The sequence below is a fragment of the Podarcis raffonei genome, chromosome 14 (genome assembly GCF_027172205.1).
Source record: "Podarcis raffonei isolate rPodRaf1 chromosome 14, rPodRaf1.pri, whole genome shotgun sequence".
In the NCBI taxonomy this organism is placed as follows: domain Eukaryota; kingdom Metazoa; phylum Chordata; class Lepidosauria; order Squamata; family Lacertidae; genus Podarcis; species Podarcis raffonei.
Genome location: NC_070615.1, coordinates 38,381,823 through 38,407,447, shown reverse-complemented (window position 1 = coordinate 38,407,447; position 25,625 = coordinate 38,381,823). Strand labels below are relative to the sequence as shown.

General features: G+C 44.1%; 1 protein-coding gene across 6 annotated transcripts in view; it reads left to right on the top strand.

Moving 5' to 3' along the window:
* Nucleotides 1–25,625, top strand: part of SNX29 (sorting nexin 29) — a 213,788-nt gene that overhangs the window by 67,748 nt on the left and 120,415 nt on the right. For all 6 annotated transcript variants that reach the window (XM_053364008.1, XM_053364009.1, XM_053364012.1 and 3 more), the window contains one exon: nt 11,684–11,790. In XM_053364008.1, coding sequence (XP_053219983.1) covers nt 11,684–11,790 — 107 coding nt within the window. The remainder of the gene's footprint in view (nt 1–11,683; nt 11,791–25,625) is intronic.

Genomic DNA, 25,625 nt, shown 5'->3' with positions numbered 1-25,625 from the left:
GAAATTTATTTCTATTGGTGCCTTGTATTCTGAGCTTGTGGCAGTGAGCAGTAAAGGGGAGCTGTATCAGTGGAAATGGAGTGAATCTGAACCTTACAGAAATGCACAGAATTCTTCTATAAACTCAGCCAGATGGGCGGGGTATAAATAAATTATTGTTATTATTATTATTATTATTATACATCACCCATCTGCCGTGTACCTGGGGTTAACCAACGAGAAGATCATCCTCCTTTCTGTAAACAGCATCAGAGCAACTGTTGCCACAGAAAACAATAAGGCAGCTACCTGGGTAGATGAAACCTTGAGTTCTGTAGCTTCTAAACTAGAACATATGGCGCAGACGTACTCTGAACTTCGAGGAGAGCATATAGTTTCCCTGCATTGCTGCGCTCTTTATACCTGTGCTCAGCTGGAGAATAACCTGTACTGGTGGGGTGTAGTTCCTTTTAGTCAAAGGAAGAAGATGCTGGACAAGGCTAGAGCCAAAAATAAAAAGTCTAGTTGTTTTCGGATTCCTCCTAAAGGAATCAGTAATGAGGAAGATGGATACACCTTGCCAGGGAGGCCATTCCATAAATGGGGAACTGCCACTGTAAAGGCAGTGTTATGGAGCAGTGCCATCTGGGCAGCCCGCAATGGTTGACACCACAATCCCGAGGTCTCACCTGTATGGGGACAGTATCTGAAGAAGTGAATACTTGCGATGAGGTGAGGTTTGCTGCCTGTGGAAACACAACCACAAATCTCTTGCGCATCGTCCCTCACAGGACACACATCCAAGGATGATTCCTTTGCTATCAGAGAGAGATTTCACTTCTTAGGTTAGTGATGGCGGAGATACAGACAGGTCTCACTTTATTGTGGCTAGAATTTGCTTTCACAAAAGAAGTAAAAAAAAAAAGTAGTTTTAATTTTATTGTAGTTTTCTTTCTTTATTTGTTCAATAGTTCTTTTTTATTATTTATTAAAAAGATAGGAGGACTAGTGCATTATCTCAGTCTCCCAGATACAGCATTCTGCTACCAACCAGGAGTATTTATGCGTACCTTAAGATGAAAGTTCTTACCTTATCAGCTTAACAGTCAACAATTTGCCTATTGGGATAACTGTTACAAAGGAGGAGGTGAAAAGGCTGGAGCTTGATCCACTTTGCACTAATCGTTCCTAGTAGCAACTGAGCGATGCCATCAAGGCAGGTAATTCCTAATTGTCCTTGATTGCTCATTTCTTCATTGCTGGGATAACGCAAATTTGAGCCAAGATGGTTGTTGGCAGTGCGACATGGAGCACTTTGAGCCAAGCACGAGCTCATTCCACAAATAGTGCAACTGCCCGAGCCGCAAGACTGACAGGCCACCTGTTTCCTCCAGCTGTTTAAATGCTTGTCAGATCCACTTTAGCATAGTTTAAAATCCCACTTCTTACCTTGAGCCATGGCTTGAACAGCAGCATTCCCAGATATTTGCAGTTCAGTCCAGTACTTTCAAACTCCTGTCCAAAATCCAACCACAGTGGTGCTTTTTGGAAGTAAGAAGCAAACTTTCATTGTAGCAGATCAATGGTTCAGACTTAGTGGCTAGGAAAGAGCAGTATCTAGTCCCGGTGCTCTAACAAAGCAAAGCAGTGGCAACAGCATAACCAGTTCAAGAGACAAAAACAAGGTTCAGCAGTCCAGGATAGGGCTGGCCAACATCTGGTTTTCAACATCATGATATATCACCAGCTGAACATCGTGATACAGTGGTACCTTGGGTTAAGTACTTAATTCGTTCCGGAGGTCCGTTCTTAACCTGAAACTGTTCTTAACCTGAAGCACCACTTTAGCTAATGGGGCCTCCTGCTGCTGCCGTGCCGCCAGAGCACGATTTCTGTTCTCATCCTGAAGCAAAGTTCTTAACCTGAGGTACTATTTCTGAGTTAGCGGAGTCTGTAACCTGAAGCGTATGTAACCCGAGGTACCACAGTGTCTGAAATAAGGATGGAGCTAAGTAGAGGCATTGGCTGGCTTCATGGTTTTCCCCGTATCATGATTTTTGCATAGTGTGGATGCACACACACACACACACACACACACTGATTCATGATATATTGCTAAGTCAAACATTATGAAACCAATATGGACTTCAAACGGGTTGTGGATGATATATCAATAAATTGCCCAGCCCTAGTCCAGGATTGGTATCAAGAGTTCCAAGACCGGACAGTTCTAACAAGTTTCCCTGCCTTCTAACCAAGTATTTAAACAGGAGCAGAGAAGGCTCAGCTACTCACAAGAAGTTGTGTGCCTTCAGCAATTCCTGACCTGAAGACAGGCACTTATCTGGGGAGTGGGGGGAAAGATTCTCCCCTTCTCTTGATTCACCACATCTCTCTGGGAGGTCTTGCTGGTTGCACCTCTTCTTCCCCCAGTCTCTCCCAGTGTGTCACAGATGGCTGCATCTAAGATTTTCCCTCTCATCCTCCAAGGGATGGGAAGGGCTTGGGTCTCTCACCTTGTCAGCTCCGAGAGCAGAGGAGGGCTTCATCAAGCTAGCTCTGCTGCATAGTTTCATTCCCTGCCCAACTTTGAGTCCATGTCCTCATGTGTTTCCTGTTTCTGGCCTGGATCAGAGGATTCAGAAGGAGCCATGGCCATTAGCGCATCTGCCTTAATGTTTCACTGCATATAGAAGCTATTTTTCAGCCTGCATTTGCAGCAACGAAGTGTAGTTCATGCCAAGTGCAAATTGGATATATCTTTTGCTACGTGTGTCATCTACAGGGCAATTGAGAACCATCTCTATTAAATAAGACCCCTGTTCAACTTCAGTGGAATTCTGGCCAGATGAGAGAATATTTTAGCAAATCAACTTTTTTTTTTTTTTTAAAAAGCAAAGCAATGTGCTCACCCAAGTAATTGCAGGCTGCTCCTCTTAGTGACAGAAACCTTTTGATCATTTCTCTTTGCATTGCGAAGTGGTTTTGACACGCTCTTAAAATGAGGTTACCATTTAATTTCCATTAGCCAAAGCAACACTTCCTGAAACTCAACAGTTACCTAACCTTGGTGTAGCCCTTGTTGGAGGTAGGCTGGTGTAAATATTGCTACCATTTGTCTAATTAGTTGAAATGATTTTGTGGTTTTTCCCACCCCCTTGAGGGTGTGCAATAAGGTAAATGGTAGGAGAAATTATTTTTCATGTTTTTATGATGATAAAACTGGTGTTCAGCTGGTGTTCAAGGGACACAACAGAGTCCTGGACTATAACAATAACAATCATCATCATCATCATCATCAAGTCCTCCAGATTTGTTTCCCCCAGCGAGTTCAGAACTGATAGCACTGAGTCATGTCCAGTGGGTTTGCCTTAAATGAGGAATCCACCATTTGTGGGTAGAGTAGACAGGAAATGCTATTTTTGGGGGGGTCAGTCTTCCCTGTACATTTAATCCATTGCCCCACCCCTCATTCTGCCCCTGAGACTTTGTCTACAGCAGGAAGGGTGAAGCCTATATTGCCTTGTCTTATTAAAGCACTTTCTGCTAGGGCAGGAGTGGTAAGCCTCAGGCTTGAGAACGGAGTCTGCCCCTCCAGGCCTTTCACGTTCTTGAGCTCTTGCTTGCTTGGAGGGGTGTGTGTGTGTGTGTGTGTGTGTGTGTGTATAGAAGCACAGGTCTTCTCCACGACCAGAATGTAACCTGCTGTATGAGTCACACCCGTTTTTCTGTCCACCTTTGCTTCCCCTCGAGTGAAAAATATTCCCTTCTCCTTTGCCGTGGCAAAGCTAACCCAACATTTCTATAGCCAATGCTTTCGATTATTTTTAAAAGACGGAATGCAAGCGATGAATCAAAATGGAAAAAAGAAAATGAAGTCTTGTTTGTGAAGCGATCTTATATCCCTTGGCCCCTTTTCCTTTCAATTCTGAAATTAAGTATGTCCCTTTCCTAAATCTTGGCTAGATGAAGATCTCCTCCTTCACCACCGCCACCCTTCCTCCCTTTGTGCCTTGAACTCTCTCCCAGAATACATGTCCGATGCTGTCCCTCTTGCTTCCTTCCAGACCATCACTCCTTTTTTGGCATCGGTTTGGTTTGGCCACCTCTCAAGATACCAGTGCCAAACTCAGCGCAAGGATTCCCAAGGTGGGAGTGGCAGTCCTCGTTGATATTGGGGTGCCAGGTTGCCATTTTGAGTCAAGATGGCAGACTGAAACCTGGCTTTGGTTTGACTCCATCAGATGGGTGACTGGTCCAAACTTAACACACTATCCATTTAAAAATTATGGTATTTTCTGATTTCTAAAAATACCTGACCAGTACTGGGCACTCCCTGGTAGTCTATATCTATCTATATCTATATATCTACTGCTTGATTGCAAAAACACCCCTCAGTGGCTTACAAAAAGGATAAAACTGTAAGCAAAATCAGCAAAAAAACCCCAATTATTTTAAATAATTAAAGAAAAACAACCAAAAATAACTCACACAACCTCCCATTTCAGCAGCAGGGGTACATTTCCAGTGGTCCACTTAGACTTTGGATGCCATTATTTCCAGAAACTTCTGGTGTTGGGGCATGTAGAATAGGAGACTTACGAGATTCTTGTGTGATTGGGGAGTGGCGACAGGGAAAAAACCACAATTTTATACTGTGAATACTAGGAGTGGAGGGCCAGTGGGATTTGGGATTCCCTGCTGTTACAAACTCAGCAGCAGGCTCTTAATGCTTTTATTTATTGGGCCGATTGAAGTTCTCTGATCAAAGGCTCCATTCAAGCTCTTTGATTTCCCTCTTTCTCCTTCTGCCCTGACTTCATTTGCTTTGTATCTGCCTATGACGCTTGTAAGCAGTTTGACTGCTTGCTGAGCTTGGCAAACGCCAAACTCTCTGGCTGAAGGTCTGTGGCAAAGGGGCCCTTTTGATAAGGGTAGTTTGCTTAGATAATCACAAAAAACAACAGCTCTCACTTTTTATGGATCCGTCTGTTTCTTCGTCCCATATGGCTTGGATCTGGACTGGGTTAGTTGGACTTGCTTCCCATCAGAAATCAATGGGACTTGACATAACCATGACTAACACTTTGCATTTAATTTCAATAAGATCCAAGTTCAGCCAACTTAGTCTGGATCTAACTCTCTGTTTTGCTCCTTTGCTGCTACGCATTTTCAACCACATTTCTCAGACTCAGTTTATTTGATGTTAAAAGGGGGCATTTCAGTTTCCCTCCCCCAGTCTGCTTTTTAGTCTTGTCCTATATAATGTCCTTCCACCCGCAGGTAAAAGCTGATTTATTCTAATAGGCTTTTGCTGTTTAAGGAAAGGCCTTTTAAATGTGTTGTGCTGTTGTTGTTGTTGTTGTTGTTGTTGTTGTTGTTGTTGTTTACTCTCTTGTGTATCTACTACCTATGCAGTGATAGATTTGGTTTGTTGTTGTTGTTCTTTAGTCATTTAGTTGTGTCCAACTTTTCATGACCCCATGGACCAGAGCACGCCAGGCACTCCTGTCTTCCACTGCCTCCCGCAGTTTGGTCAAACTCATGCTGGTAGCTTCGAGAACACTGTCCAACCATCTTGTCCTCTATCGTCCCCTTCTCCTTGTGCCCTCAATCTTTCCCAACATCAGGGTCTTTTCCAGGGAATCTTTCCTTCTCATGATTTGGTTTTTACTTCACTTTAATTCCATTATATTTTAATTACTTCTTAGCTATTATATTTTATATGTTCGTAGCTTTCTGTGTTTTAGCGCTGTGTGTTTTAATTTTTGTAATCCACCTGGTTCTGGGGGAAAGGTGGGAAGCAAATAAGCAAGCAAACAAGCAAGCAAGCAAACAAACAAACAAACAAACAAACGGCTGCATTATGACAGACTTACAGCCTCTTTGAGCCCAGGGTCTGGGAGTCTCCTTATATAGTTCTGATGTACTTTTGCTATTGGTACATTTGTCCTGGGTGTTTAATATGCGGCTGAATGAGCTGGAAGGGCTTTTCAGACTGCTGGCCATTTACTGCAGGAGATTTTTTGGCAAGTTTCCCCTTCTTGTTTTTATTTAAGTGTGTTTTATTCCGTTTGATTTCCTCCCTGCTTTTTAGTCCAGAAGGATCCCCACGGCAGCTTACAGAAACACAATAGAACTGTGCTATTGAACAGCACTGTCGCTAGGAGTGTTCTCATCTGCTTTCATCCCATCTTGCTTTCATGACTGCTGGAAATAATGTGAGATGAGATAAGTTCAGTGAGAATCCACCCACCCTCCCCAAATATACAGCTTAATCAAATGAAAAGTGTGTGTGTGTGTGTCTATATCTATATCTCTCTATCTCTATCTCTATCTCATCTCCCAACAAACACCAAGTAATATAATAAAGGAAGTAAAGACTTGCCGTGGTTCAGGGCTTCTCAAACATTTTCTTGCTCACAGTCCTATTTGATAGGGCTGAAAATGGCAGCAGCCCACAAGTCATGAGTTGAAGCAGAGCCAGGAACATCCAATGTTCCACCAGGATTTTGACACCTTTTGCACGTCAGAAAACTTTTCACTCCATATTGTCCCTGCTCCATATTGTCTCCACTATCTGGAAGCAGCTTTCTGGGGTTTCTTTTTTTTTTTCTTTCAAAAAAAGATATTTATTGAGTTTTTCCTCCTTTATACATTAAAAATTCAAAAAGAAAAAACAAAAAAGTTAAAAACACATAAAGTTTACAATCCTTATTTTCAATAACATATTTCCCTGACTTCCCCACACCTCCCCTTCTTATATTCCAATTCAAATTGTTAATTCAACAAGTTCTTGTCCCCAATTTTTGACCTTTTTATATTTAATTCATTTAAAAAAAACAAACCAATTTTAACACCAGTATTTAAACATCAGTGCTCATTCTTAAAACTTTTTTCTAAAGTCGACCCAACTTCCCTTCCACGAATTCCCCAATTTTCATACTAATAACAAAACAAAATAAAAAAGCAGATTATTATTCTACACCCTTTGGATTCCCAAACCCCACCCCCCCTTTCCCGGTTTCAATCCCCAACAAATGTCCATCAGTCTTAGTCTACTATCAGCCTGGAGACCTCACGTCCGAGGCTCTTAATTCTCTCTCAATTCCTCTCTGCCGGTTTTTTTGGTAGTCCTTAATATTAAACACCAGATCTCGGAGAAGCTCTGTCCCGATAGGGTCCATATTTCTTCCAGCCAGACCTCCATACTTAAAAGTGGAGCCTGAATCTTGTTTCTTACTCCTTTTAAGTCCAAATGTCCCAAAAGCTCCAACTTTCACCTTAATCAAATTTGTAATCCGTAGGTCTTCAGATCTCCACATAAGGAGATCTCTCCATTCTTCAATCTTCAATTCAAAACAGATTTTCATCATCCAGTACTTATTTTCCTTTGTAGCCATCATGTCAGGCCTCTGGCTCTCCTTTGTCATCTGCAACATTACATCTCCTCCTTCCTTTTCCTCAGAAACAACATATATCTCTTTCTCCACACTCTCAAATCTTTCAAGTTTCTCTTCTTGTCCAGCTGCATGGACTTCATGAGTCAAGTCCTTATCAAATTCAATGGATTTGTTTACTGTTAAGTCCAGAGTTGCAACATTTGTAGCCAAAACATCAATTTGGCCTTGTAACTTTCCCAAGAAAAGAAACACTCTGTCCAATTTAGCTTGAATTTTTCCTCCTTCAGCCATTCTTGTAATGTCCCAAAATCCCCTCTAGAGGGATTTTGGTTACTTTATCTTCCTTCCAGTTCAAATCCAATAATCAAGTTAGTTTGTATCAGTTCTTCCTTATTTTCAACAAAATATAACCAAATTGTAGCAAATATATCCAGCAGAAATAGCAGAAACAAAGTTCTCTTTTTCCTTCTTGACAGCTAATTTGACAGCTGTCAAACACTTCTATATCTCCTCAACAGGCTCTCTCGCGGATCACTCCCGGGTCCGGGGGGGTGGCACTTCAGCTCTCAAAATTAGCTCTTATCCTCCAGTGAAATTACTTATACTGCCAAATCGTGAAATTAATGTCTTTTACCCAATAAAGAAGAAGAAATTCTCTCGACCTTAGTTAGCTAGTCCTTGCTTTAGATTATTTATAAGACAGGGAGATGGACTTCCTGTTTGCGCCTTCCCCGATCGTGCCTAATTCAAAAAAAAAAATTTCCTTTACAAATCCAATTTCCGTATTACTCACGGGTTGTTGCTTTTAGAGTCCAATTGTTCACAAGAAGAAGTCAGCGCTCTCCGACCATGGCATGCGGCTTCACTCCGCAGGAGAAGCAGTCGACTCTCAGCACCGCGCCGCTCACCCCGTCCCCCGTTCCGAAGCCTTTAAAAAGGCTCCTTCGCGGGTCGGGGGGCGCAAATGGTGCCCGCCGAGTCACCAGGTTCACAGGCTTCAGCACCTGTGATTTCTGAGGGTCCCCACGTCGCCGCAGCGGCAAGACCCGGATCCTGCGGAGCCGATTCCCTCCGGAGCTCGGAGGGAATCCGCCATTAGCCGATGGCGCTAACCCGGAAGTCCGGCTAACCCGGAAGTCCGCAGCTTTCTGGGGTTTCAGGCAGTGGGTCTCTCCTAGCCTTTACTTGGAAATGCCAGAAATTGAACCTGGGACCGTCTGCATGTAAGGCGTATGTTCTACCACTAAGCTACAGCCCTCCCCCATAGCTTCCCTATAGCTTTCTAGGGTTGAAGCCGGTCATTTAAAAACTGGAAAGCTAGACCCCCTCTGGATATTCATTAATGGATTAAGGGTTGAAAGGGTTCGTTTTGGAATAAAAAAGCATAATGAGTCTGATTCTTTGATGATAATAAAGTTCCCTTTTCACTCCCCGACATGCCTCTCAATATTCCCCATTACTTTGCCTTGTCAATAATGTTTCCTTTGACTCATGCCACTTCACTCAGTAAGACTTCAAACATGCAGGTTCGTTTTTTGTGTGATGGCTCTGGCTACACAAATAAACAAGATTCGTAACGTACAGGAATAATCCGTGTTATGTTTACTTGGAAGTTAATTCCTGCGGTGCTCAATCGGACTTAACTCCAGAATAAACACGTACAGGGTTGCGGCTTCTCGGCTGCTGACAGATGATTCTGAACATCACAGAAACAGGCTGTGTGTGTGAGGAGGTGGATCAAGAGCCCCAAATCTCAGCTTCCTCTGGGCACTCCAACGGATGTATCGACCACTTGCCTTTTCGTCTTCTCCATAGGAATGTGCTCCTGCACCCCCTTCTTTAGCAATTTCATTTAAAGCTTTTGCGAGCTCTCTAATACCACCTAAGTAATAACGTTCTTGCTCTTGCGATTTATTGATTTAAATATTTCATGGAGCATACATCCGGGCAGCGTGCAATGTCAAAACACAATGCTACAAGCATAACTTCAGCTAATACATCAAAGGTGCATCGATAAGAATTAAGAGCTAGTGTAATGTAGCGGTTAGAATGTTGGACTATGACCTGGGAAATCAGGGTTTGAATCCCTCCCTGCTCACTCAGAAAGTGCGCAAGTGACTTTGGACTGGCCACATTCTCTCAGCCTAACCTACCTCAAAGGGTTGTTTTTTGAAGATAAAATGGGGAGAAAGAACCATGTACAGTGGTACCTCAGGTTAAGAACTAAATTTGTTCTGGAAGTCCGTTCTTAAGCGGAAACTCTTCTTAACCTGAGGTACCACTTTAGCTAATGGGGCCTCCTGCTGCCGCTGTGCAATTTCTGTTCTCATCCTGAGGTAAAATTCTTAACCCAAGGTACTATTTCTGGGTTAGCAGAGTCTGTAACCTGAAGCATCTGTAACCTGAAGTGTCTGAACCTGAGGTACCACTGTACACCACTTTGAGCTCCTTGGAGGAAATAATAATAAACTAATTAAAAAATGGCAACAAATCACTGTTCCGAAGCCCTATTTGAACAATACAATAAAAACCCACCCTATTGCTTCAATCTCTTCTTTTTCTTCTTTGTTGTTACTGCTTTTTGTGTATTGGAAAATGAAAGTAACTACATTTGTTGAAAAAGATGTCTAAAAGAAAGCAGAGGACTCTTGCCCAGTGGCAGAGTGTATGCCCACACTGCCTAGGGCAGGTGCGCTCCCGAGAGGGGCATGGCATGGAGGGTACCCTCCCAGGCGCGGGATACCCACTCGGATGCCCAGAGTGGCGTGCGTGCCCTGCAGCCGGGAACAGAGCGAGCCACCCATTGGGCAGAGCGAGCCGCCAATGGCGGATATTCAGCCGCCACCCACCCGTGACTCCCAAGCCTCCCCCAAGCTGTCAAAACGAAGGGGGAAGAGGGGAATGCCACTGGCAAAGCGTTGCAGCTCCCCCCCTTACCCCGACGGCTCCAGGTAGGCTTGGGAGTTGCGGGTGGGCGGTGCGCCCAATGTCAACCCCCTCAGTGAGGGCACCCGGGGCGGTCCGCCCCCCTTCCTACGCCCCTGCTCTTGCCCAACTTCAATTGGCAAGGAGTCCACAGGGCAGGGCCTGCCATACTACATTGGTTTGGGTTTTAGCTTCTAAAAGAGGAGAAAACAAGCTTGTTCCATCCTCCCTGTGACAGCCCTTTACATAGCTTTATTCTAATGCTTTCTTTAGGATTGTGTGTGTGTGTATGATTTATGCCGCATCTTCTTTCCAAAGTACTTTGTCTGCTCAGTGATCCCTGTACAAGTTGTGCTCAGTAAAGTACTTGTAGATTATTTTACGGCATTTAGTTCCAGAAACAGATCTGGAGGTTATTTTAAATGTGCTTACTTACTGCAGCAGAAAAAAAAAACTGTGTTGTTAAAAAAAATGGGGAGTGTGGGAAAAGCTCCCAACAGTGTAATAATGGTTTGATTAAAATATAGAATATCCTCATAATGATTAAATGAACCTATTTTTAAAAAGCTAGTTATAAACTAACCAAGTAAGTTCTTGAATCCTGGCCTTTATTTACCTTTGGAAAGTTGTTTGTTCGCTATCCAGTGTATATTTGAACACCTTTTAAGATACCATAATCAAATGTTACATTATGGCTTCTGAGATCAAGGAGCAAGTTTTCACCTAGGCTTGGATACAACTGGACACAATTTTGAATCAAGATGGCGGACTGGATTTTTCAAAACGGTATGGATTTTAAGCACCCATTTCAGCCACTAATTTCAAAACTGCACTGATTTTTATTTTATTTTTAAATTGGTTTCCTAGAATGGCCCGTCTGTGCTCGGTATGTGGCTTCTTACTTTGTTATGTTTTGGAGCAATAACTATTAAGGCAATATCCAGTGTTTTTGCTTTTCTATAATTCTGTAGATTGTACATGAGAATATAAATACCACACCAGCAGGTCTTAAAGATGGTGAGGCAACCTTGCTGCACATAAATTCAGAGGGTCCAATCCTGTCCCATACAGCTGATCAGCTGCCTACTGTGAGCGTTCAGCACCAGCTACTACAAATTGTGAGACAGACCTGGGGATAGGTGCAAAATCCGCCTGGCACTTTTTGCTTTACATGCCTGTTTGTGTCCGGTTTCTTGGACACAGAGCTGAGTCGTCTCTGTGTTATGTGAGCCCAGCGGGCTTGGTGGCTCATGCAAACCAATTCTGAGGTCCAGTGGTGGTTTTGGGCCTGCAGTGCCTGAAGTTCTAGAAAGGATTGGGGTTTTTTTAAAATCCTGAGTTAAATTAGCGCTGTGCATTTTGTTTTTTTCTTTCAGTATTGCCAAACCTTTGGAACACAGATAGTGAGTTTGCCATTCCTGAGCAAAAACAAGTAGAAAACCACGAAGAACTGGCAAATGCTTATGAAAGAAAGCTAATTGAGGTAAGAGTGTTTTGCTATATAAAAAGTACAAGGTACAGTTGGAGTAATACTTCATATGTGAAATTTGAAAGAAATTTTACAACCTTTTCTTAGTTTTGATAACCTTTAATTTCTTTCTTTCTTTCTTTCTTTCTTTCTTTCTTTCTTTCTTAGTTAATTATTTTAGATACTTAGGTTTTCTCGTTTAGGCTTCTGAAATGTATAAGCAGCTACTCCCCCCCCCCCAAAAAAACCCCACTCATGGCTTGGTGTGAACAAGGAAACGTGAAGGCTACTGGAGAGGAAATTGTGGCTGGGCTGGTTTGCGCTTCCTTAGTTGCTTTGTTGTTGTGTGCCATACACTGTGTAGTGTAGCAGGTTTTCTGAATCTAGGGCTTATGGTTTACCCCTTTTCAGACTCTCCACAAACCACAACCAAGGCTTTTCCTATGGTTTCTGATGAAATTACTGGAAGTTTTGAGGAAGCAGACAAGTCAAGATAATACATTGTCTTTAAGTCACTTTTTAAAGGGTTGGGTTGGAAACAAATATCCCAGAGAATTACTACAATTGGAAATGTTAATATGTATGAATAGTCAATCATTTTGTGCAAGTACATTGTCTCTATTCACCAGCTGGGTAAATGACTTTGGGTTGTAGCCAGTGTTCCTTCTACTCATTTTAGACCCACTAAAATTAATTGACAATACTGATTCAGGCCCATTCATTTCAAAGGATCTCCTTTGGATATCAAAATTCTGGATATCAAGGCCTAGACTTAGACATTGCCCAGCTAATCTGTGAAAATTTCAGCTTCCTCAGCTGTTTTTCAAGTTTGTTAAGTAAGCTAGCACTGCCAACAGCTACCTTGGGACAATCAACCCAAAGTTCTATCTTACTATGGAAATAAATATGCAGTACCAAACCAAAGAAGGTGATATTTCCTCACTGCTTTCCAAATTAGCAGGACCTGTTTGTCGCTTTTTTAATACAGAATTTTAAAGGTTTTGGGTGGTCTTGGCATTGACTTTTCCTAGGTGCCTGTCTGTGCATCATAGGGCTGATCAGAAGATATTTTTGGTGGACGGGGGAAACCAGCATTTACTTTACCTACTATCCTTTATCTTTCTTTCTCCAAGCAATCTGTGATGTCCTCTTCTTCTGCACACCTCCACCCCACCCCACCCTGTGACAGTCTATTGAGCCTAGGGCTCAATAACAATTAACAATTTCTCACTCAGTTTTATAGTGAGAAATTATTTCCCACAGCTTAAAGTAGTGGATGAACAGGTTTGTTTCTCGCTGTTTATGTGCCTGATAATAGCTCTGTTCAGAAGTGCCTCCAGGCATTCAGTGAAACCCTGGGGGGGGGGGACTAGGGTGATGGGATTCTGTCCTCAGTGTCAATATTTCTTCTGCTTCCTTACGATTGACAGAAGGTCTAAAGGGGGAACCTGCACATTCTCATCTGCACATGTCCAGGTGCCTCTAAAGATGCAGATTCTTTAAAACTGAACCAAAGAAAAACCAACAGCCACAGACGTAAAATACCATAACATGCAAAATACATTAAATTGGGTTGTAAAACAAAATATCAGGTGTAGCTAAACCACTTCTGAAAAAAGATACTTTGAAATATGGAAGTTAAGAGAAAGTTAAAAAGAAATAACGCAACATAACCAGATTAAAAATTGTAATGTTTGAGAACAGCAGCCGAACAGGACAGGTTTTAACCGGGAATGAATGAATGAATCGGGGGAAGATTTTCTCTTGTGTTTTTGCAGCCAGAGTGAGAGATCTAGCCATGGGCTTTGTTAATAATTTGTTTGAACCTCTGAGATGCTGGTACAGGGACCCAGCATGTCATATTAGCCTTCCAAAGTTCAGGTATAATTGAATCAGGCCCTGGAGCTTTCCCTGACTTTAACTGGGAGATCAAGGACTTTATTTCCAGCTGGGTTACTGGAGCCCATGCTGGGAGTGCTTCAGGGACCTCCAAAGTATTGGGACTCCTGTGGGATTGGTGCTCCCGATTTGCTTGCCTGGAGGAGCCTGCGTGCTTACAGTTGTACTCAAAAAGCTTTCATACTTCTTACCAAATAGGTGATGGTCAGAAGCAGGGATGGGGAGAAATTTATTCAGTTTCTGTCTGAAGGCCCGATTTGCACTGTCCAAAATAGTATGCGCACCGAAACGCAACCATTGCTCAAAATTGCACTTCTCCAAATTTTGCAGTGAAATTCTTCAGCCAAGTGATGTGTACAGAAGTGCATATGCCAAGCTAAAATGTGCATCTATTAGTGAAAATAACAGAAAGAGATGCATTATGTTTTTGAAAGCATGCTTTGTAAAAAATGTGTACATCAGGCAAAAGGTGTGTGCAAAAATGCACCTATTAGTTCGCACAAGAACACTTATGAATTTTCACGAGGACTTTTTGAAACAACAACAACATAAACTTGTAGATAATGTGAAGAACAGGACGGAAGGCTGGAAAAAGTAGAAACAGAAAGGAACTGGAATGGACAGATTTGTCCATCCCTAGTCAGTAGATGGACCCATCTAGTGTAGCAATGCCTGCTTCCTTTTCCGCACATGGACTTGAATGAATGGAGAGCACTTATGCACGGGGCTTTTGGTTTAACCCGCAAATAAATTGACCACAGAGGGGAGAGGAGTAGCACTAAGCAGCAAGCCCTCAACAGCGCTGTCTCCCGTCTCTTTGCACACAGTGACACTTTAGGCGACGAAGATTGCCCTGCAGCTTAAATATTACAGTTAAGCCTCATGGATCAGTTTTAAGTTACCGTGATCTCAGAAGTTGGTTGGTGGTTAGCCAAGGCTCTTTTCTGTATTGTCAGTTTTTATAGGCCTCAATGCTGAACTTGCTGTGTGCATTATGAACGGCATTGGCTTAGATCTTAAGAAGTTTATCTGTCCATGCATGGCAAGGCTGGGGAGCCTCAGGTTCTGCTTTACAGCCTGAGTGTGTTTGCTTGTCTGGAATGTGTTGCTGAACTCTGATCGTGCCTCTTGTTTGCCTGCATGGAGGACAGAGGGGTGTCTGTAGACTCTAGCCTGCCATTCAAAGGTAAAAGCTACAATCCTCACCATGCCCACTTTTGCCTCTGTTCTGGCCCCACCTCCCACTGGATTTCGGCCTCTGGAAGGTTGCCCAGAAGGGAATGTGGCCCTCAAGCTAAAAGAGAGAGAGAGAGAGAGAGAGAGAGAGAGAGAGAGAGAGAGATTCTCCACTCCTGTTGGGGCAGTTTCTACCAACTTTGCCCTAGTTATCTGAAAAGGTGATGGAGTCTCCCTTTTTGGAGGTCTAAGCAGAGGCTGGGCTGCCCTTTCTTTGAGATATGCTAGCCCTGAGTTTTCTGCATCAGGAGTGGGTTTGAACTAGATGCCTATAAAACCCCTTTATGCGATTTTATGATGGGGGGATGGGGGCTAGGGGAAGGGGCTGCAGTGGGAAGGCCGAGGCAGGAAAGGCCTGCTGGAATCCAAGCTGCTGTCCGTTTCTTTGCTGGCTGAAGATAACACTTTGCGCCAGAAGCTTTAATATGCTGGTCATTCGGCCCCGGTGTTTGAAATGCTCTGTTGAGGCAGGCATACACTGGAGTTCCAGCTATGAATATTTATGGGTGGATGAGGCTCAGCTTCTGTCAGAAAAAAAGGTTAAATTTGGCACTTGAAATGTTTGACAAATCGTACAGCCCTCTTCAAATTCTGTTTGTCTGAAGCACTTGAGGAAATATCTGCAGAGGTGCCTGCTTGTGACGGATTAATCCGAGTATTGGATTTTGTCGCCCTTGTTAATGTCTCTTTACTACTCCTTCAATGTTGAGGGATATATATATGGTTGCAAATGCACCAGCTAAGGAGCAGAATCGTTTTCAAGACTCTGAGCTGCTGCTGGAGATTAGGAGACCACTGGGACTGTGGTTGTCAGACAGGAGACCCCAGAAGATCCTGCTGTACCACCAGGGCATGTGGGGCTAGAACTCACAGGAGCCTTCCTCTGAGGCCGAGGAACCAGGTGTCCCCCTCTGCGTGTTGCTGGTCCATTGGTGCAGAGGGTGTCGAACAGAAGAGGAGAGAAGTGACCATCTTCAGACCGTGTGGCTGGCCCTTTAAGAACCTGGCGATCTCCACAAGGGGGTGGAGTCCTCAAGAGGTAGTCTGGCTTAAATGGCCTGAATCTGCTCTTAGCCCTTGTTGGAGCAAGTTGCTTGCTTGATTCCATGGCCCTGCATCCTGACCTACCTTGCTGCCTTCTCCAGGGGAACTGGCACCAGACTAGAACGTGATCCATGTTAATGTTTGCTACATTGTACCTGTGCCTGTACAATGAAATCCCCATTCTGTTGCATTCCTCCTTCTCTAGCATGACCTTAAATTCCAGCATTGGCCAAGACAATGAATTGGAGGTCACATTGCTGCCAGTTAAGATATGAGTTGGGGAACATGATCTGGTCAGTGGCCCAGCAGATCTAGCCCCTGAACTTGTTTGCTCCTGGTAGACCAGTTCAATAGCTACTGCCCACTGTCAATCATGAGGTGTCATAGGGCCGGACCATGCATGGGGCGGGTTGAAGTAGCTGCCTTGGGCAGCAGAAGCCCAAGAGGCAGTGCCCCTACAGGCGTCTCACCTCCTCCAACCAGTGGCGGCTTCTGGCGAAATCCTGCGAGATCTTGCTGAAATCTCGTGAGAGCTTGTCGGAACCCACTGTCGCCGCTTTGCGGGTGCTGCCTCACAGCTTGGGTAAGGATGGCTTTGTCAGGGGTGATGCAGGGCAGCACTTTCCTGTTCTGCCTTGGGTGGTGAAGCAGAGCACCTGGGTGTCACCATGATGTTAGGTAGCCTGATTCTCCAGTGGTTTCCCGGTTCTTTCTCCCCTTCCTTTTGGCAGGAACTAGCTGCACTCTGGAGTGCCTGAATGTGGGACTAGTTAGTTGCAACTCTGTACACTTTCGTCTGGCGGTGCAAAGTTTGCTTGTTTGTTGGTTGGTTAATTATTGCTCCTTTTCCCATCAGTGCTTAACCTTACAGGGTAACAAATAAATAAAATGAGAGATTTCCTCGTTATGGCTGCCGCCGCCTCTATTCTTTTCTCCACTTCTGGGTCCCACTGAGAAGCCTGCCCTCGTGCCTCCGGCTGCTTAAGCCGGTCTCCGAAACACTGTGGTTTTGAATGTTACGCATGGCGTGCGCCAGCATGCTAATTGGAAGAATTAGTTATAGCTGAGATTATCATCATCACAGCACGTAATCCCTCTGTAGTAGTCTCTTCCCAAAGGTCTCTGAGGCATAGGTGTGTCATGAAATGCAAACCATTACTTTGCAACTCCGGCGAGAGAATGAGTAATTGGGCCTTGCTAACATTACCCCTCCCGCCCCATTCACGAGAGAATTCTCCTGAAAATTGCTCCTGTATCTGTGTTCCTGTGTCAAATGAGTCATATGTGCAACTCCACCAGAAGCATATAAACTGCCATTTTGATTCTGGAGTGGTTAACATTTATGGAGGCTGTCAGGGAGCACGTTTTTGCATAATGCTACCAAATCATTGCGGGCACAGGAGTTGTTCTTCTCAAGAGTTACTCATTGCGGAGTCATAGGAAAAATGGTCTTAGATCCTGTTTCCCTGCCCCCACCACCCGAGCAAATGGGGTGATAGCCTTTCCTGTTAGAGGTGACAATTTTCAGTTTTACAGGGCTTGTTGGCTTCATGTGCTGGCTGAAGAGTAAATAAGACTGATGTGTCTCTTTTTAAATTAGGGATGGGGAACCATTTTGAATCTGACCCACCACATTCTCTTCTGGCCAATCTTCTGGTGACCGCATGCCAGCGACAAGCAGAGCTGGAGGCAAAAGTGGGCAGAGCAATTAATGTGAATTTTACCTTGGTGTAGCAGACTAATTTCTGCACACACTTTCACACACAACTCTGTCCTTCATCCAAGCAAACAAGAAACATTCTACGAGAACAAGGGCACATTCCAGCCAGGCAAAAACACTGAAGGAGGGTGCAAAGCAAGGCCAGGGAAGGAGGTAGTCTGAGGGTAGGATGTGTGTGATAGAGGGCTGCATTTTGCGCCCGAGCTTGAGGTTCCCCATCCCTGTTTTATGGTAAAGAATTGGAGGGTTTGAATAGAGGTCATAATGGTTGTATTCAATGCTCCTTATTCCTTTTATAGTTGTGTGTGTGTGTGTGTGTGTGTGTGTGTGTGTGTGGAATTGGAGTCAGTGAAGGGGGAGAGAATGGGTACTTATAGAGATCAGGTTCCTTTAATTAGCAGCTGCTCTTCCTCGGACGAGGAAGGTGACGAAGGGCTGTCAGGAGGCAATGAATCTGAGAGGGGGGAGCCACTTCCGGGGCCCAGCCACTCTCGTAGCAGAGGAAGGAAGGGGGTTGGGCTCAGGAAATGGATATGCTGGGGAAAATGGAAAGCCTCTTCAGTTGAGGCAACTGACTCACCATGATCGGAGACGGACTTTTGAGCTCTTGTATATAGCTTGAAGAAACCAATAAATCTTTGTAAATATGGCTGGATTCCCGGACTCTTATCTCTACTAGCACTCACCAATCATCCTGACAGTGTGTGTGTGTGTGTGTGTGTGTGTGTGTGTTGATTTATGCTTCACCTTCAACAGGTTCCTGGCTTATAAAGAATTCAAGTTAGAGCAGAGCCTATGTGGTGCAATGGTTAGAGTGTTGGTCTAGGACCCGGGAGAACAGGGTTCAAATCCCCACTCAGCCATGAAGCTCGCTGGGTGACCTTGGGCCAGTCACCATCTCTGAGCCTAGCCTACCTCACAGGGTTGTTTGAGTATGAAATGAAAAGGAGGAGAGCCATGTACCTTGAGATCCTTGGGAGATAAAGGTGGTATATAAATGTAATACAAAAAAATACAGATTAAAACAAAAAAGGAGTGAGACAATAATTTTAAAAGGGTAGCATAAAAGAAGAGGAAGCGGGTGGCGCTGTGGTGTAAACCACAGAGCCTAGGGCTTGCCGATCGGAAGGTCAGCAGTTCGAATCCCCGTGACGGGGTGAGCTCCCGTTGCTCGGTCCCTGCTCCTGCCAACCTAGCAGTTCAAAAGCATGTCAAAGTGCAAGTAGATAAATAGGTACTGCTCCGGCGAGAAGGTAAACGGCGTTTCCGTGCACTGCTCTGGTTCGCCAGAAGCAGCATAGTCATGCTGGCCATATGACCCGGAAGCTGTCTGCGGACAAACGCCAGCTCCTTCGGCCTATAGAACAAGATGAGGGCGCAACCCCAGTCGTCCGTGACTGGACCTAAGGGTCAGGGGTCCCTTTACCTTTAGCATAAAAGTGGGCAGTGTTAGATCATGCGGGTCAAATAGAAAACCATGGGAAAACAAAAGGCCTGAAATGACATTAAAGTAAGTGCCAGGCAAGTTTTTTTCTGAGGAGGCCATGCCACAATGGTTGTGCCGGCGCTGAGAAGGCCCTTCTGCGCCGTTGCCACCTACCACACTTCAAATAGGGTGCCTAAAGAAGAGCACCTTCTGGAGATCTTAGTGTATGGACAGACACATGGGGAGGCAAGCAGGTGTTACTGTGACCAGCCCTTCTTGTGACCTAACTGGTCGCTGCTGCAGTTTCTCAAGGCGTTGGTTGTAATGTGGCCATAAAGCCAATCCCAGTTAACAGCCTTGCAACTGTTGTTTCGGACTGATCATCAAAATAACATAGAGCTTCACAAGGCAACTCCACATATAATGTGGTCTAACCTGGTGGTTGCCAAGGCATGGTCCCCTGGGTATCTCTGCCCAGTTAGGCTCCATCTTAAGCTGAGAGAAGGTGGCTCTGTGCCACGGAGAACAACCTATGCCACCATTGACAAAGATGGTGCCGTGAGCATTGCCTCTCTGATACCTCCCCCTTCCCCCTTGTCTCAGTGACTTCCCTTATTACTTAATTATTTGTGCAAGTTCCAACTAACTTCAGGAGCTTCAAATTCTCAATACAGGCACTGTGATTATTTGTAATTTTAGTCCATGTCTTCAGATTTCCAGAAATTCTGCCTCTTAAGGCTTCAGTCATAAATTTTCATGAAAAACGTAAGGGGTTTTGCTGAGAGGAGGCCAGGCAATAGCCATTAGCATGCAGCAGGATTAGACTGATCTTTCAGTTGTGCACAGCTCTCAATGCCTATATTTCCTCTCTCTCTCTCTCTCTCTCTCTCTCTCTCTCTCTCTCTCTCTCTCTCCCCCCTCAATTCTATATATGTTATTGCAGAATGCTTTATAATTAACTGAACAAAAATATCATCTGATCCGCAGCTGTCACGGCTAAAGTGTGGTGGCACGCCGAACAATAGATAAATAGTTTTGAAGTGTGTTAATCATAATGATACAGGGAAGGCCAGTAACTGGCTCTGATCTAATCAGGAGTTTTACATAAATCGTTCTGAGGGTGGCACTTCCAATACCATATAATTACATCAGGAAATTGGGTGCGTGTTGAGTGTATTGGAATTCATTGGCAACCCACAGCGCAGTGTGTATCTGAAAAGTCAAGTTCAAGCAAACACCAGCTGCCTGTGGAAGAAGGGAAATGCCAAAAATGAGCAATACCAGGCCACCTGTAACTTGCATGTTCAGTTATTGATTTCTGACGGGCTAGAGGCGAGCTGATCGTGCAGCATTGATCCTGGCGCAGCTGTGAGGACTCCCTGTATGTTTCTGAGCCAATATGTGAGGGCCAACCTGGGCTTTTGCCGTGGCTGAAGCTAAGCAAGATCCTTTCACACCATGGTTTCTGAACAGTTCTTAATTAATTCTTAACTATCATTAAGCCTCCATGTGGGCATTGCTGCAAAAAGAAGACTATAGCAGGAGAGGAGAGGGTGATCTGCTTGAGATGAAATGAGTGCATGAGTCAACATGGCAAGATCTCTAGCCCTTCCCCCCCCCTGCCAATCGTCTTCTTCCCCTGGTTTTGCATAATGCATGAACAGGCACCAGTCAGCTTCCTCATTAACATGAACCCATTGTGTTGCATTCGGTGGTGCTAGGTAGGAAGACTCTTAATACTAGCTGCTGGAAATGGCGTGTTGCACCCAGGTCCTCCTTGTGGATTCTCCCACAGGCACCTGGTTGGTCACTGCAAGAACGGGATGCTGGACTAGATGGGCCTGGACATACTTATAGGTTTGCAAAGTATTTTGATGGGCAGTGAGATCTGCAGCCCTGTCTCCTTGACACATAACCCCCTGCTTCTGTAAAACTGAAAAGTATCACTCTTAAGATGCACAATCTTTGGAGAAGCGATATGCTCTGTGTTCAAGGAAAGGGGATCTCTTAAGTCTTTAATATTCATGTTTTGTGTATTTATAGGCAATGCTTGTAATGGTTTAAATAGGCATAGCTAAATAATTAAACTGAAAATTTAAAATGTAATTACGATCTTAGAAGGTTTTCTGTCTGTGTGCTGTAGATTCACTTTAATCCAGCAGCGAACTCATTCTTTGAACATATATTGTGGTTTTTTTAATGACCAAATAAATTAAAAAGGCTTCAAGAGAAGATAACAGTTAGCTTTATTATGATGATTTGACACCCACCAAATGATAATATTAGTCCTGAACTGCTGTGCCTCAAGGAATTATTCAGTCTCTTTAAAAGACAATCATTTGAGTGACACTTGAGAACAATTCAAGGAATTGATCCTTTTGGATGGTATCCAGCTAATTTTTTGCACAGAGTAGGCACATTGACATTAATGGATCTAACTTAGTCTTCTTGTTCATTAATTTTTATGAGTCCGCTCTGAGTAAAACTTTGTTGGATGCAACCATCTGTTTTTATTTGGGTCAAAGAGGTACTTTGGTGGCTAGCGGAATAGTCTCAGATGTACTAAGGATTGGAACTGGGACCTTAAACATGCAACAGACATCCTCTAGCATTGAACTATGACCTTTCCTCATTCTTTTAAAACAGAATTCTTCATTTTGATAGGCTGCCTTTTCAGGTCAGTTTTCTGTAAGATCTAAGACTGATGCATCTGGATGGGGCATCAATTAGAGTTTGTGGTGGTATGTGATAAATTAAACCTTGCTGTCTATTAGGCTAGTGTTGCACATCACCGCAAACCACAGTTAAACTATTGTTTAAATGCATGCTGCCAAAATTCAGGGTTTCTCCTACTCCTCTGTTACTGCTGTGATGCCAGAAAGCAAGCTGATGTCTAAGCTTAGTGTCATATGTGAACCCAGGCTCATGACGTGTTCCTCTGCAAACTCAGGCTGCTCTGCTGTCCTCATTGCGAGCTTGGAGGTAAAGACTTTAGAGCAATGCAAGTGTTAATAGCCTGACTTGGCTGCATCACATTTCCAAAATCATTACGTTCGGAAATGTCTTCAACCTTGTGATCTTTGTCTCTTAACCTGAGCATCTGGTAATGTTCAAAACTCATTCAGAGGGAGAGTCTTTAGGCGAGTCCTTCAGGACACTCTGTGTGGCTGGTGCTTAGACGAAGGATGAGTCATTCTTTTCTTTTGGAACTCTGCATGTTCGAAAGGTCTCTCTGCGCACCATTTGCCACTTGCTCTTCTTAATATGCAACAAATTGCTGTTGCTTTTTTCCAGGAACATAAGGCTGGCTCTGATATTTCTCATAAAGATAATGTTAGGATTAAATGGAAATGAACCTTGATTCCTCGCCACTTCCCGTTGCCAACACCTCATCTCTTTGTATTTTATAATTGAAAATCAGTGTTCTTCATGGTTGAGCAGGCCAGCCCCATCCTTCTCCATCAGAACCTTAAGTGTCCTATGCATCTTCTACACCAGCTTTCCCTAACCTGTGTCCTTCAGATGTTTTGCAGTATATTTCCCATCAGCCCTAACCAGCACCGTGTCCTGACTGGCATGTTTTCTTAGGACGCTGTACCAGTAAATATTCTAAGGCTGCATCTACACTATAAAGTAGTGTGATACTGCTTTAAATATAAACAGTCACAGCTTCCCCCACAGAATCCTGGCAGCTGTGGTTCGTTAAGGGTTCTGAGAGTTTTTGAGAGGTCCGTATTTCCCTTATAAATCTACAGTTCCCAGAGTTTCCTTGTAAAAGGGATTGACTGTTAAAACACTCTGGGAGTCGTAGCTCTGAGGGGAATAAGAGGAAGGCACGCTTGGCAAATCCACACCGTGATCAATTCCAGCCTGGAAACCAATGTCCCCACTGTGGAAGGACATGTGGGTCCAGAATTGGCCTCCACAGTCACATACAGACTCATTGTTAAAACCGTGTTCATGGAAGACAATCTTACTGGGCTACGAGTGATCGCCAATGAAGAAGGACCCCCTGAAATCTCCTGGCATCCTTAACAAAGTACAATTCCCATAATTATTTTGGGAAAGACATGGCTGTTGCTTTAAATCTATGGTACAGATGGAGCCTTAGGTAAAGATGGGGAACCTGTAGCCTTCCATACGTTGCTGGACTACAGCTCCAATTCACTCTGACCATTGGCTCGGGTTGATGGGAGTTGGAGTCCCACAACACCTGGAGGGCCATAGGAGCACTTAGATTTGATGCTGCCTTCCCTACACTTGTTTCATCGTCAGGAATGGTTAAGGGAACTGTTACACCTGGCCCTGCATTATGGCCGCACCTTCCTCTCTGGGAGCCTGCACATTGTGTTAAGCCATGGTTTGACTTAGTGCTCCGTGTGAGTGAGGGAAGACTCAGCCTGAGGCCACTTGAACTTCTCTGCTTTCTTTCCAACAGCCTTCATTATAAAGGCAGCAAGCTGACAGCCTCCTTAGGGTTCCTTGGCCTTGCCTCCAGGCTGCTTGAATCACTCTTGTTTTGTTCCGCTGTGGCCTTCCTTTCCGCTATTCCTTCCCGGTCTGCCTGCCTATTTGCCTTGGTCTATTTATTGGTTTGCCCCCTGATTGTGTGTGTGTCTGTGTGTTTGTGCAATGCGCCGTGCGTCCTCAGGAGCCAGGAAGTCCATCTTCCCAATGAAGTTTTAGTTTTCAAAACACATTTATTCCCCCCGCCCTTCACTTTTTGCTGCTTTGTCTCTGGCATAAAGATATCTGGGAGAGCTGTTTTTCTCCTCACATCTCTCTGGTGTTTCTTATGCTTGTTGGATTATTTCAAGCAACTCCACGGAGCTTGCCTTTTGAGAGGAGAGAAAGATAGAAGCGGCCGTCCATTGGGCACCAGCAGGGGAGCTCTTGTGTTGTATGTAACATCTTCTCCTGGCTGGCATTAAGTGTGCTTCTTCCTCTGGTGGCTTCTAAGTAGGAACCAACTTCTGGCGCACAGATCTTGGCAGAGGGATGCGCAGCTCTGGCACTCGATCCTCTCAGGCATCTCGGTGTCAGTTTCCCTTGTCTGGATGCTCGCAGTGATGTTGGTGGCCAACGCTGTTTCTGCCAGAATCCGCCAGCTGCTGCACCCTCAGATGTCACTTCTGTTTCTTGGACGTGCCTTTTTAAATTCAGAACTGTCGCTCCCTAAATAAAAAGGCAGTATCACTCTTTTTTTCTGTTGGCAGTGCCGAAGTGAGGATGGGGAGGCCTGTAAAGTGGTACCTCGGGTTAAGAACTCGTTCTGGTGGTCTGTTCTTAACTTGAAACTGTTCTTAACCTGAGGTATCTGAGCTAATGGGGCCTCCTGCCGCCGCTGCTCAATTCCTGTTCTCATCCTGAAGCAAAGTTCTTAATCCGAGGTACTATTTCTGGGTTAGCGGAGTCTGTAGCCTGAAGCGTCTGTAACCTGAAGCGTTTGTAACCCGAGGTACCACTGTATAGTGGTGAAGAAGGGTGTTCATGTCCTTAAATCAGACCTTCCCCTAAATTGCACCCTCTGGGTATGTTGGACTACTGTTCCCTGGCCAGGCCCAGCCAGCAAGGCCAATTGTCATGGGTTATAGAAGCTGTTGCCTAACAGCACGTGGAAGGTACTAGAGTGGCTGGATCAACCCTGTCAGATGGGTGGGATACAAATTAATAATAATAATAATAATAATAATAATAATAATAATAATAATAATGGAATGCTGCCTTAAATTTTTAGTTGTTTTACTTAAGTAGATTGCTGTTTTGAAATGAGATTGTTTCAAAAATAGGTTCCAGGTGCTGTTCACCATACTTATGGGTTGCCTTCCAAACCAGCCAAATAATATAGGCACCTGTGTGGTATTTAGGTTTTGTTTATAAGTTAAATTTAAATTTAAAGCACATTTATTCATATTGTTAATTTACTAAAAAAATGGAAGTGCATCCTGTTTTCTCTGTGTGTACATTTTTTACAGCTTAAAATAGGGCAGCCCTGATGCGAGTTGTGTCAGAAAGCAGATGACATTACATTCCTTAGGATTAATTTCTGATCTAATTTGGTCTAATTTGGACATGTGCTGGTGGCATAATTATTGTGTGCATGGACATCGTACATTGTGGGACAGAAGGCAGGCAGTCTTACTGTAGCAGCCATCAGAACGCAAGACAACGAAAGTGGGTTCTGTGTTGCCTTTTGGTAGCAAAGGGACTGTAAGGTTGGAAGGATGAATATCGAGCACCATTGGTTCTAAGATCTCTCTGCCATTTCCATGCATGGCTTGTAGTGGCCAATGTCACTTAAATACCTATGTGGACTGCCTCTATTAATCTATGCATTTAAATCAGGATCGATGGAATATTCTTACTGTTGATGTCAGCTGGCAAAGGGTAGTTGTTCTCTTTCTGTTATATTTGCAGTTAAAAGCTACATACATACATAAAAATATCTTCCTGTGGCCCTCCACATCATTAAAAACCAGTTGAATATTGATAGAAGACTATACAGTGGTATCTTGGGTTACAGAT